General features: G+C 40.8%; 1 protein-coding gene across 1 annotated transcript in view; it reads left to right on the top strand.

Moving 5' to 3' along the window:
* Window positions 1-13934, top strand: part of IFFO2 (intermediate filament family orphan 2) — a 58067-nt gene that overhangs the window by 32043 nt on the left and 12090 nt on the right. The window contains exons 3-6 of the mRNA XM_019541726.1: window positions 5798-5858; window positions 6605-6700; window positions 9010-9150; window positions 10976-11118. Of these exons, the coding sequence (XP_019397271.1) occupies window positions 5798-5858; window positions 6605-6700; window positions 9010-9150; window positions 10976-11118 (441 nt within the window). The remainder of the gene's footprint in view (window positions 1-5797; window positions 5859-6604; window positions 6701-9009; window positions 9151-10975; window positions 11119-13934) is intronic.

Below are 13934 nucleotides of genomic sequence, written 5' to 3'. Positions count from 1 at the left end.
AGGATCAAAATTGCCCTGTTCTGAATTTTTATTTAAAAACTGAATGAAATAAAATGAATAAAAATAAAACCAAAGTCATCTAAAAGTTTTGATTAAAAAATTTATTTTAAGCTCTCTCTGGGTTGACATTGGCTCCTGCTTTGGTTTGTATATCCTGGTGGTTTTTGGCTCTGCAGCTCTGAAACAGTGACTTTGCAGCTGGAAATCTTAGCAATTGATGTGTGTGAGCCAGAAAAAATTTATATTGGAGACTCGCCGAAGCAGCTGTCCCGTTGATATCCTGCAGCACAAATGTGAGGACTGCTGTTTTTCAGGCTATAGTCTGTACAGTCATTTCCCTTCTGTGCGTTCTTCTCCCAAAAATTCCCGTCACCTCTGCTGTTTCTCCTTCAGAGCAGCAAATGTCACTGCCCCAATGGGCAGAGCTGATCTGCTTTCCCACTGTTCTTGCCAGAAAGTTACATGCAGACTTATGCTTGCTGATTAAGCAAGCTGGCCTTCCCCTGTCTTCGGGAAGAAGAGCAACGACTATGTGATCAAGAAACCCTCGGGAAACGTCTTCACAGCAGCACCACTGACATGCAGAGCTGATCAGGTTGCTTAGAAGCAGAGGGTTTTTGAGGGCATCTGAAGCATGATTTAAGATTTGCAGACCAGTCATTTAGGGGGTGTAGGGTAGGAATTACCTAGACTAAAAGGTGGTGGGAATATTTAGCATACCTTGCAATGAAACAGATGTATGAATGGTAGTTAGCATCTACCTAATGATATGCTGGCTCTCTATGCCTATTGCTGCCCTCCTAGGAATATATAGTAGCAACAGTTGCCCAGGGCCCTTTTAAAGTACACGTGTTGCAGCAAATGCCATAACTGTATCAAACAATCTTTCTATTATCTAATTTTGTTGGTAGCATTAAAAGAGAATTTAATCTTCAATTAAGTCAACCTCCTTCTTACACAACCCTTGAGAGATGTTTTTGGGAGCGAAAGTGGTGGGGAAAATGAAGACTCTTTTCCTTTCCTTTTTTTGTTTTTTAAAGGTATGACTGTTTTGTGACTTCACTTCTTTTGCAGCCAGTTACATGCGGCTAATCAGCCTGGGGGTAGGGAAATACATTCTGAGGCTGAGAACCAAATTACTTTAATGCTCTGTGATTTATTATAGGGCCCCTGGTTTTTCATCAGTCTAATGCAATGTCTGGCGTATATTCAGAAAAAACTTCAAATGATCCATCTGGCTTTACCATCCCCATGATTAAAAGCCCAGGTTCTGGGTTGCCTTTGAGATGGAGGTAACTTAGTCTCAGCATACCTTTTAACAGGCTGCGGCTTTGCAACTCCCCCCGCTTATCTGGGGCTTCTGCCTGAAGGAGGAGATCTCTTTGACCAGGGTGCAAGGATAAGCATCCCAAGTCAGTGGAACTCCATGGAGTAATGGAGGTTGGTTAATTATACCCCAAGGTCTGAGTAGACTCTGCAAGAGGTAGGGCTTTAGCCATTGCCCACTGGCTAAAGTACTGGGGTAGGAACATTTGCTTGCTTTTGCATGGCAGCCAGTAATTTATATATACACATGCATGTAATATTTGCCAAAAGCATAGCCTTCTTGCGGGTCTGCATTCTGAATGGCTCAAAGGCAGATAACACAGATCTCTTCACCCGACTACCACTAGTACTCCCAGTTACAACAGCTCAGAAATTTGGAAACGTGGTTGACAAGCAACACACTGCACCTTTTCCAATGCCTGCTCATCCTAAGATGCTCCTATCACTGACAGATTACTGGCAGCTATGGGAAGAATGATTAAGGTCCATTTGACACACCCTCCATATTAACAGAAGGGGTCTATTTCGCAGCCAGTGAATTTAATTTCCTGCTTAACAGGGAAGCCCAGAAGGTGACTACAAACAAAGTTTGAAAAGATCCACATCTGTCACATATAGGAATGCACGCGTGATTAGCGGCTGAAAAGCAAATGGGATATTGGAAGCAAAAGCTAAAAATATTTATGGCAAATAAAAATGTCAGGCTACACATTTTAGTCTGCTTGGCAGTAAATCTTTGGCAGCAAAATTTCCATTTCAGTTGCTTATGGGATCGTTTGCTGAATGCCCTCCTCCTATGCATCTCTGCAGCTGCTGGCACTGCACTTGTGCTGTCGCTACCCAGTGCTGCTCTTGCTGCTACTGCATTAAGATATGACACATTCAGGTGCTGTTGAGAACTGCAGCACAGGCACAGCTGCTTTGTTCTTCCCTGCTGAAATGATCCTATGGGCAATCAACCGCATTCAAAAGGCAAATCCAATGCAATCAGCATGAAGGTTTTAGGGCTCAGATGACTGAGAATTGTTCAGTGTGATGTAAATGGCCCGTAAGCCAGCCACATCACCAGGATTCTTTGTGAACTTGAAAATGATGGAATTCTACTTATTGGCAGATTTAACACGGCTGATAAGGCTGCGAAACTGAGGAAACTGCTTCCTTTCCCTGGAACGTGCTTCATAGACTTTTAATAGATTTCAGATGTTAGGGTTGGAAGGGATCTTGCAGGATCATCGGGTCCATATCCCTGCTTCAGACTATATAAGCAGACAAGGTTCTATGGGTAAATGTGAGATATATGTTATTAGTCCCACTAAATAGTTGGAAAATTTGTTCTTTGCAAGCTTTTGGGTACAAACACCCTTCTTCAGGCAGAAGGAGAGTCAGAAGAAAGCTGTTTGTACTTGAAAGCTTGCAAAGTTTTCCCAGTCTAATAAAAGATATTGTATTTGCCCAAAGACCCTTCTTCAGGCAGAGGGAAAGTCAAGAAGGGTGCTTGTAGCCAGAAGCTTGCAAAGAACAATTTTTCCAGTTATTTAGTTGGTCTAATAAAAGATACCAGATTTACCCAAAGAACCTTGTCTGCCGCTGTCCTTAGACCAACATGGCTACAACCTACACCTTCAGGCTATAATATATGTATTTTTTTGCTTGGTTTTCAATATCGATGACTTGCCACTTCTGATTTAGCTGTAAGAATGTCAGAGTGAGAACAGAAATAATTTGCATGCCTTGTTATAATTAGACCACAGGGGTGTTTTTAATCATTTAGTGATCTGTATTTACTCGATTAGTACAAACAAATGTCTTAATGGCAGCGATCAGTCATAGTTTGTAACTAGGTTTTCAGATTTCCCAGGGATGCCAGGGGATTTGTGGAGTGAAATGTCTGAGCAGACTCTGTGACCTGCCGCATACCAAAGGTTTGCTTAACGGAAACTTACTGCTGGATGTTTAGCCGACTGAGTCAGCAGGCCCTAATTCCTTGTAACTGTGCCTGCCAGAATCCGAACTTCTGCTCGACTATAAAAAGAAGCTCGATTCTAAGAGAGATTCCCTTTATTGCCAGAGGAAGCCACTGTTTTGGTTTAGGGTCTCAATTTATTTTAATGAGCCTGGAGAGCGTCAGAAGAAATCGTACAAAGATGGAACATCTGATGTTAATAGACTTATGTGAATGAGTTTTCTATAGGGTGCATGCATTTAAGGGTAAACATGCTTTCATCGAGAAAAGTGATAGGCGCCAATCTTGTGCACATTAAAGTTCACAATGGAAAAGTCTTGACTGCACCAGGCTCTCCAGAACTTGGATGACTTGATAACCCTTGCCCAAAAACTAGGGTTTGGGGTTTTTTTCACTGCATAGGCTTTCTGCCCATGTGAGAAGTTGTCCCGCATCTCCATACACTAAACAAGGTTGAATTATAAATTGAACCCTGTTTAGTGTATAAACACTTGGGGATAAATTTATTTTTTGCCATTTGTAATTGCCACGTATTGTGGTGTACTGTGAGGCTATATGCCAGACTTCCTACACAGCTGGGCCTTAAAAAATAATTAAATTGTGCACTGGTATTGTTAGTATCCAGCCATGCACTGCCAGGTCTGTTTAGGAAGATAAAGATTTTGTCCTGAAGGGCTTTCCTTGTAAAAAGACAGTTGTCTCTGGTTGATCAATGGAAAGAGACCACAGTAGTCTGTGTCTAGGTAACTAGAAGAACTGAGAGCTAAAGCTAATATACTGTTAGTGTCTGAGTTGCAATGGCTGCAAGATAAGCTTTAGCAAATTGAGCAAAGCAATAGATGCATATTTCTGCAATTTTGGAGGGGGAGAAAGCAAGATTTTTATTGCTAGATTGCCTAGTATTGACCTCAAGGTGGAGCAACGGTCCAGGGTTTATAAGATCTTAGATTTGTTTTCTTTCTCCTTCCTGACAGTTGAAGAAATGCAGTTTAAGTGGGTTTTTTTTGTTTGTTTGTTTGTTTTTTACACCTTATTCTTAATAGGGAAAATCAGAATGCTTTGAAAAGACTAGAAACTTAAGACAGATCAATGGCACTAACAAAAATTTACCTTTACAAAAATTCTGATCTGTTGAAGTAAAAATAGCACGCTTAAGTTACATTCTAGACCTTGGAAGGTTATTGGCGGACATATAGGAGTTTCAAAATAACACTGTTTGCATTGAAAACGGAATAAAGGGGACACTGGAAAAGGAGGGAGGAACATAAATGATGCTAAAAAGCTGCCTAGTTGAGTTTATACCTTTCTGATTTTTTTTTTTTTTTTTAATGCTGTACATCTCATTCTGTACCATAGAGATTATATCCGGCCCTCTTCAATGCTCTAGAAAAATGAGGACTCTTCAAACAGCTTTTAAATAGCTCATGGCATTGAGACCCCACAGTATAAATCTTACCACCTCAGAGGCTCCTTGACATCCTTCCATCTTCTCTTCTTGCCTCTGTTTTTGTTTAGCTGACCGTCTTTGCTTTCCATGGCTTGTGGCAGTTCATAGCGATCTCAAACATGGGAAGTTGCTCCTGCTCTTGGATTGGGTTGTGGTTTGAAAGGGCAGCTTTAGAAATACTTGTTGAATTTCTTCATGTGCATATTTATACTTGGGGTCATTTATCTGAAATGGGCCTTATTCAAGAGCATTGGCGTATATTTAAAATAGTGGCTGGTAAGACAGTAGTTCGAGCAATTTTTTGGGGGTATGAATCTGTTCCCATGGTTTCTGTATTTTTTTCATGTGCAGTAAATAATGACGTTTAGACCACTTACACCATTCTCTTGGGTAGACCAATAATCGACTACCAATTTCAGTTGTTCCGTGCCTGGGAAGCTGGGTTTTCAGTTACAAGAACGCATGGAATAGATGACATCTTTCATGAGAAGGCCCTTGCTTTGCTTTTTCACAAATATACTATATGAGCTTCTGCTTGGGCCTGGAACAAGAGACCTTCCCTAATGTTCTTACTGTACCACTTTCACATGACAATGAAAGGGGCTGCGTTGTTCATACGTAGAGCATACAAGGACACCCACGCAGGCTATTTTACTCTGATATGACTGAAATAAACCCAGAGGCATTTGAAGATACTTTCTTGCATGAGGTATATAATTAGTCTGTGGAATTCAGCAGTCCAAATACAGAAGTGGTAAAATTACTGATTTGGATAGTTAGGAAGAGCTTCATCCTATTCCTGTTCCAGTGAAAGTGTCCTATTTTTATACAAGTCCAGATGCTATGTGCTAAGAATGGGAATGGTGTTGGCAGCAGTTAGATTAAATTTGGTTTGATAGGTTGAAAATGGGTTGTGGGTTCTGTACGTGTGCAAGGAACCGGCTGGACAGACCCCTTCACGTATAGTCCCTGTCGAATCTTTTTGGAAGTGTGAAAACTTGTGTTTGGAATTGAGGTTTTGGTAGTGTTTAATTCCTGCCTGCATTTTGTTTTTCTTTCAGATGGGAGGAGGAGTTGGCAAAACGAATGAATCTGGAGTCTATGGTAGAAACCCTGCAAGAGGTAGGTTCTGAGTAGAATCTGGATTTTCTTAATTTTGACATCCATCATCCCTCTGATTTCTCAGACTAAAGTATTCTGTGGTAGCCATTTTGTTTTCCCACCTTTTGAATCTGGTTACCAAATTGATTATTTTGGTTGGGATTTAATTAAATGTTGATACCAGCAGTCTCAAAAAATTGCTGAAAGTATCTTCTGCTAGATAGAGTTGCTAATACGCGAAGCTGTAGGTTGCCCAACATTTAATCTTGAGACTGAAGACAGAGGAATGCCTCTGTCTGGCTTATATGTTTAATTTTCAACGTGTATAGTAAATAGGAACGTTAATCCTCTGCCATCTCTTCTGTGGAAGGCAATCTCTAATTTAATTGAAAGAGGAAAGAGAGATTCTATATCTGAGCTCAGATATAGCAGTTCAAGTCATTGGCTTGTCATTGCTGTAGTCCTTTATGAATAAATTAAATAATGGATTATTTGGATGTTTTTCCCTCCTGTATAGGAAGTTTCTAGTGTAATGTGAATGTCAGGGAAATGTTGTGATATCACCTGCGTGACTCTGGTCTGAATAGCACGTTAGACCAGGCCTAACATTATGCTCATTCAAGCTCCTTGCCCCATCTGAGTCGTTTTGTTGCTGCAGGTGGCATTTGCAGCCATGCCCTCCCATGCTGTTCTTCACCTGTGTAAAGCTAAGTCGTTCAGTGAATGCTACTTGATCTTTTTAGCTGTTTGCTTTCTTTTTCTCATAGGAGGCACAAGAAGCTGAAGCTATCCAGGAAGAGTTAAACGAAAAGATTGAGAGGCTGAAAGCAGAGCTGGTTGTCTTTAAGGGTCTGATGAGTGATGTAAGTACCCTGGAAAGCAGAGTGGCCCATCCCCACCCCGCTTTTGTGAAATGTTATCTGCGTCATGCAAATGGCTTCATTCATAAAAAAGGTTATGGTTTTAGTGAGTGCTGCTTTGTAGTTTAGTATTATGGCTGCCTTTATGATCTAATGCATCAGACAGATCACCCTTCCCCCTGCTTCCTGTCTGGTCTGTGTAGAGATGCATTAACTTGCTGCTTAGCCCATAACCCCGACTTCCCCACCCCCTTCCCAACAGCTAGCAGTGCTGGCATTCAAACCTGCAGCCTCTGGAAGGATGTAGCTGAGAATCCTCATGCTTTTAGGGTAAAAAGTTCAGCCACCATGTAGCCACCAGTATGTTTTATAATGGAGGGAAATTTTGATCTGAGTCATACAGTTATTGTCAGAAAGGAAAACTAAAATGGTGCTCAACTCTATCATTATGACAGATTCCATAGAAACTGAGCTAGCTTAACTGTGCTGTCTGTTCAGACATGGCTGTTTACACTGCAGCTACCTCCTTTTTAACTAGCTACTTCCCTGGAGCTTTTCCTTCCATCTCCATTTAGCTGAATTCCTCTCAAATCGGTGGGATCTGTTGATGTCACGGTTGGTCATCTTGAGAATATTATCTGACAGTCTGGAGAGAGTCATAGTACACGGTGTCTGTGTGTTGGGTTAGTGGGTAAAGCACATGATACCACTATTCACTTGGCCTCGTTAGGACTGAAGTGCTGCTTGCTGATAGCAGCAGCTAAAATCCTTCATGGTATGTACCTAGCTGGTACTTTAATAAAAAACCTTATTCCCCGCCTTTCCTCGGCTGATGTGTACTTGCACAATCTGCTCTCTGAAGTCAGATGCGTTCTTTTGGGGCTAATAGCTTGATCATAGAAAAAAAATCAGTGATTTAGCTTTCTTCTCTCTGGGTGGTTAATTAACTTGTTGGGCTAAATGCAGTGTGAAGGGCAGCAGTTGGTTGGAGCTGCATCTTTTCTTCCCTAACTTTTCACTGAGGAAGAAATGCTGCTCTGACTGCACGCTCCGGGTGGTAGTAAATACAGATCTTGCAATGTCCTCGAGTACATAAAAGAACAACTGCTTTCCCTAGACTTTCTGAGCTCTTCGAGTTGGATTTGGACCAGCCTGTGGAAAGCATTAATTAAATGCGTTTGAAAGCTGCTGTGCAAATATGTAGAACAAAACGAATTTAAATGACTTGCAGCTGATGAGTTAACAGGACAATAATAATACATTGATGCAAATCATCTTTACCAAAACTTTCTTTCCTCAAACACTTCCCCCCACACTTTTTTATATAGATAATTTTTCCTTGAAACGTGTGTTTTGGTTATTCCCATCCCCCTCTGCAAGACTACAGTGGTTGTCACTAGTCAGCCTATTTTATTTTAGGGAAGGACCTCCCTAGATGAGGGAGTGGTTTTTTTTTTTTTTATAAATGTTTTTCTGGCTTGATTTAATAAGTTTTTAACTTGGGAAGTAAATTGAACAATTAAACGTTACCTTTGACCTCTGAAAGAGGTTTTCCCCAAATATTTTGTCAAAGGAGGGACCGTAACCTGCCATCAGGTCAATTTTTTTTTCACTAAGAAATCAAATACTATCTAAGCCAGAAAACTGCCTCACAAGACATTATCAATAAACCTATGGAAAAGAAGGGAAATGGCCATTAGAAGCAACAGCCATAATTCCTCAACATGCAGCTCTGCATTGTCATACAATATTTAGCTGGGATGGTTATGGTCTTAGGTACTGCAAGAAGTCTGATGTTTGTAGAGCCAGCCTTTGTTTAATTTTTTTATTGTATCTCTGAAGTTGCTACATATTTTGTTAGATTCTACTTCAAAATGTGACCTTTCTTTTACAGCAAACTGCTCTTTTTCTAGCTTTTGGAGTGGGGAAGTGATGAAGTCTCAAGTCCTTGAATTTCAGACTTCTTTTGATCATCTGTATTTTTTCCCTTTTCTTATACTAGCTTAAACTTGCCCATAAAAGACTTTTTACTTTTGGCAGATGTAAGATTTTCTGTGGGGGTTGGGGTAGGTTTCTCACTAGCCAGTTCCTTCTCTAATACTTGAGTTCATTGGAATCCAGTTGGAAAGTGTTAATTCCAGTAGCTGACTTGTCTAATCTGTTAGACTATCCATGTGCTGCCTTTCCCTGGAGAAGAAGCTTTAATGTGATATGACAATGTGTTCTGGGGTTACAGAGATACTATGGGGTATCTCTCTTCTCTCCTGAACTGTATGACAATAGAAGATAATTCACTACTGTCCTTCCTGCAGCCCATGACAGACCTGGACACAAAGATCCAAGAAAAGGCCATGAAGGTGGACATGGACATCTGCCGGCGAATCGATATCACAGCCAAGCTGTGCGATGTAGCACAGCAGCGCAACTCTGAAGACGTTTCCAAGATATTCCAGGTGATTAGGCCCTGAATTTTTCCTAGGGCAGGACAGGATGGCAGTAGGAGGGGGAAAGGCAGGGGGAGGAGTGTTGGAGGAGTTTGATTCAGCTCAAACGTCATCCAACTTCCTCTACTCATTTTCTTTTTATCCTTCATGATTCTCCAGTTGTAGCTCTGATCCACATATATGGCTGCAGAATTAAGACTGCAGTGTTTATGGGAAGTCTTCAAAAGAAGTCTCAGAAAGGCCCATGAAACATGCTATTAAAGGGTGGTGGAAGGCAGTGACTGTAGGCAGAAGCATCATGGGACTCCAGATGTGTCCAAATGGCTCCATCATATTTTGTTCTCTTCAGAGATAAGACCTGCACATGCCTCCTGTGACCTGAAAGTCAAACTCTCTTATTTCTGGCTCATGCACCATGGCTAGAAATAACACGTCTGTGATTGGTAGTTAGCCAATAGATAGAATTACCATATGTAAGTGAGAATCGAAGGTCCAGCTCACTTTCCCATAGCTTTAATGGCTCTGTAGCTCAACAGGAGAAAAATCATAATTTAATTTGCTCCAAAAGTGAGCAGTTTTAGCTCAACACACACACTGAAGAGCAGAACAGTGCCTCTTAACACAGTCAGTCTTCTGATTGATTAATCTTCCTTCTAATTTACCTTAAAACGTCTCTCATTCAAACCTATGCGTTCTGCTGTGGCAGACAGTCTCTGCTTCTCTTGACCATTCAACTTAGCTGTGGCTCTACATGTGATGGGGAGTAAGTTTTCCATGATGCAGTCAACTATTTAGCGTGCATTTAAATGCATACTTGAACACACACACAAGCTCCCGTGGCTTCTTTTTAAGAATCTGGTGAGAAATGATCATCTTGTTAAAGAAAATTTTGCTCTCCTATGCTAAATTATACTACCATTTTTTTTTTTCTAGGGAGAGACTTTCTCTCTCTGATTTTGCAAATGGCAAAGCTGCCTATTTCTCTAAATTGAGCCTGAAATTTTGATTGAGCATACAGTGGTTAAAATGACCTGTGCAAAGAGCAGCACCAGGTCTGAAATGTTCAGTTATCTGTTAGTGAAAATCAGAGTAGGTTGGGAACTTAGTGTCTGATGTATGTGCAACTACTTGGCACTCTCTCAAGGTATTCATGAATATTTGTTTGAGATTGAGATGCTCGGATAAAAGAAAGATCCTTTACTTTGCCAGGGGTAGCTTTTGGTTTTCTTTGCGCACAGTGTTTCTTTGGGTTGCCCCAGCATTTCTGTGGTTCGATTCCCACATAACCATATACTGTCAAACTGTACTAGTGGTCTGTGCCTCTGGTGAGGTGGGAGCAGCAAAGCAATCTATTACCCATGAAGGCATGTTGCATACTCTTGGTGTGAGTGACCAGCTCTAAATTTCCTGGGCCTGTAATGATGGTGGCAGAAGAGGAAGAGTGCTCTGTCATTGCTCTTAAGCTTGCTGCTTGGGCACTCTTGCCAGCTTTTGCTTTCACCCTGTATCATTCTAACTTCCGCATGCCCTTTGGTAGATCATACAGTGTTGTCAGTGAATACACTGTGAACGTACGTAGAGTGCTGGCAGTTCTGCAGCTTGCTTTGCTCTGTGCCATTTTGAACTGCTTGCTTGTGCTCTACGTTCACCACCTACTAATAGATGCAATTGCTGTCCTTTAATACGTGCAGTCACTCCAGCACCTGAATCGCTAGGAACTGGTGGACAGTAACTATATTCCGTCCTACCTAATGCCTCTCCTTTCTTATTTCGGCACCCCTTGGCGCAGCACCTCAGTTGAACCTTCTAGTCACTACCCTTCTCTCCAATTAAGGTGGCCTCCAAAAAGAAAGAACGCAAGCTCACGTCTGACGACGATCTCTCTGAACAGGATGGAGACAACAGCAGATTCTCAGATGACGAAGTCAGCTGTTCTCTGAACATCACAGATGAAATGAAGCGCATGTTTAATCAGCTGTGAGTATTGTGCAGAATGTGTGTCTTTAACTTGGGGGAGGGGAGTGCAGGTCAAAGTTGGCCCTCTATTCATCCCCAATATGTTTCTTTAAGCATCCAAAAGAAGCAGTTTTTCATCAAACATGCCATAGAGTAAGCTTAAATTTAACTCTAGTTTGTGGGCCTGGGGGTAAAATTTAAATATTTTAATCTATTCCCCCCCCCCCCCCATCTTCCCTGCTTTACCTTTTGTCTTGCTTATCTCTACCTATTTACATTTTCACTGACATCCTTCCACACTTTTAGCTTCTCTCATTCGTCGGAGTCTCAGGCCAGCAGAGACTCCCTGTGCTTGATGAAGCTGGCTAAGAACTTCTTTCCATCTGGTCACTTGGTCTAATAAAAGATATCACACCTACCCAATGAACCTGGCCTGCCTATGTCCTTAGACCAATATGGCTACAACCAAAAACTCAACAAATAAATGACACTAAATAATGTATTTTCACTGACCTATGGAGGGAGTGAGGGGGAAGAAGCAGAATGGAAGGAATTATAAAAATGAAATTAAATCACTAATTGCTCTATTTGTTGTTTTAAAAAATATTGGGCAATGAAGAAATATGAAGCTTTTGCCCTTGCTTATATCTGTCTGGCTAAATGTTAGATTTCCAGACTTGTGGGAAGAGCCTCTCCCTTGCCTTGTCTACTTAGTAGGATATGAGATTTTTGTTTATGCCCTTTAAAATCTTTTTACTTAGAGTTCAGTTCATAATGAATAAAGAATTTCTGTAGGAGAGTTTGGTATTAACTTTAGTCAAGGGGGGAAGGCAAGTACTAATATAGAGGTGCTTATGACTGAGGAGCTTACATTCTCCATCTCCAGGATTGCTAGTTATAGGTTTTTTAAGGACAGGAAGTAGCATATGAAAAAGTATACTATATTAGCTTAAAAGAATGAAACGATTGTACCAACTGCGGAGGAATTTTTTCACTGTAGAGGTTTGGGCAGGTTCTGTAGAGCTGAAAAGTCTGGGTGCTATTAACTTAAGAACTGTCTGTTTTTTTTTACACCTCGGAGCTATTGCAGCATGGGATGGTGGGGTTCAGAAGTCCTATGCTCTTGCTCAGAGGAGCTCCATTAAAGCCAAATAGCTGTTCTGCATTTACACCAGCTTAAGCAAGAAAACTGGGATCTCGTTTATGTGGTGAAATCCCCTCTCTAGCATTTTCCTAATTAGCAGGTCTTCCCAGTCTCTGGAGCATATACATTCCCTCTAAAGGACAGCCTGTTTTTCACTTGTGCCGTTAATCTGAAGATCCTTGGGTGTAAGACTAATTCATCTTCGTTGTCTCTTTCCTATCTTGTCCTACATATGCCATTGCCCTGCTCATGTGTGCCTGCTACTTCTGTTTCCAGTGAATTACCAACACGCTGTTTTGTAATTTATAGTTTCATTATTAATATGCCACAGACTTCATACAATGACTGTTCTTATAAATGCAAGTTTAATAAGCGAGAACTCCAGTATCAACAGCACCTGCTGGAAATTCTACCACTGACATCAAATGTGGTTGACCTATATGACACAGCGTTCATAGGATTACCCCAAAAATCCCTTTATAAAATAAACATTGTGGAGGAGCAGATTGATATATGCCTGGTTCTTAATGGATTTGTGAGATGGAAGAGTCTTGATTTATAGACCTCCAAATAGCCCAGCCTGTACCAACAGCAGAAAAGAAAATAACCTTTGTATTTAGAGTCCTAATGAATGCAGAACATTATTAAAGTGGTGGCTAGTGAAAGGCCTTATGTAGTCAAATAAAACAAACAACTATTTTTTGAACAATGTGCCCAGCTGAAGTAAGCAGCAGTTTAAATTGGGAGGTAGCTATCCTTTCAACCAGTGAGAGCTCTTCCAGTGAAAAGAACTGATTAAAGAGATTGAGTTGGGAAGGGCAGGAGCACAAAAGTACAAGTTTTAAAAATCAGCTAGACGGGTGACGAGTATAATACTTTCTCCGCCTCCCCTCCTCTTGCCAAGTTCTTTAAACTCTTCGTAAGACAAAGTGTTGGACTCGGCTTCCGGCTTGAGATATTATCTACTTAAAAGGAAATGAACTCAGGAAACAAAAATGTGTCTGTAAGCCTGAAACGACGTAGAATATAAAAGGGTCCCGTTCTATTAGTAATCTCAAGCACTTTTCTCAGGCTGTACTTTTAACAAGGAAAAGAAAGCTAGAGTAGGATTACAATTCTGCTGCTGTTCAAAGCTTGAGAATCTCAAGTGCTTAGTTTATAACTGATTTCTGTAGCAGCTGACCCATTTGAAGGGACTCAGACACATTTATATTGTTGAAGACTGTTTTTCCCATGTATTATTAAGAAAGTATATATTGCTCAGTATCACAAATTAATACTGACCTGAACACTAAACAAGTATAGATTTTTATGCTCTCCTGTTTCTCTGTGGTGTTAAAGAATAGGAACCAATGGTGACAGTTTCATTTGTTCGTACCTAGATTCTTCTTTGCAGCTATAATGCTCAGTTTGCAGGGAAATTTTTATGTAAAACCTTTCCGTTTGATGGTAAAAAAAAATTAAAGGAACTTACTCTTGGCTTTGTTTTCATTCCTTTGCAAACTTCCAAAAAACTGCTTTTCTAGGGTCAATGTTTCCTCCTATATGAAGTGAATAGTTTTCAAACATTCTTGTGGTTATCAAGCTGTTCTATGGTAAACTTCTAGCACCATCTGGAGGCTAAATCTGGAATGGCCTGTTTTAAACGAAATCGATGTTGATAAGATTCTTGTGCTCTGCTGCAGGGTGGCGA

This window comes from Crocodylus porosus, unplaced genomic scaffold (assembly GCF_001723895.1).
Source record: "Crocodylus porosus isolate Cpor-Errol unplaced genomic scaffold, CroPor_comp1, whole genome shotgun sequence".
Lineage (NCBI taxonomy): Eukaryota > Metazoa > Chordata > Crocodylia > Crocodylidae > Crocodylus > Crocodylus porosus.
This window is presented reverse-complemented; position numbering and strand designations above follow the sequence as displayed.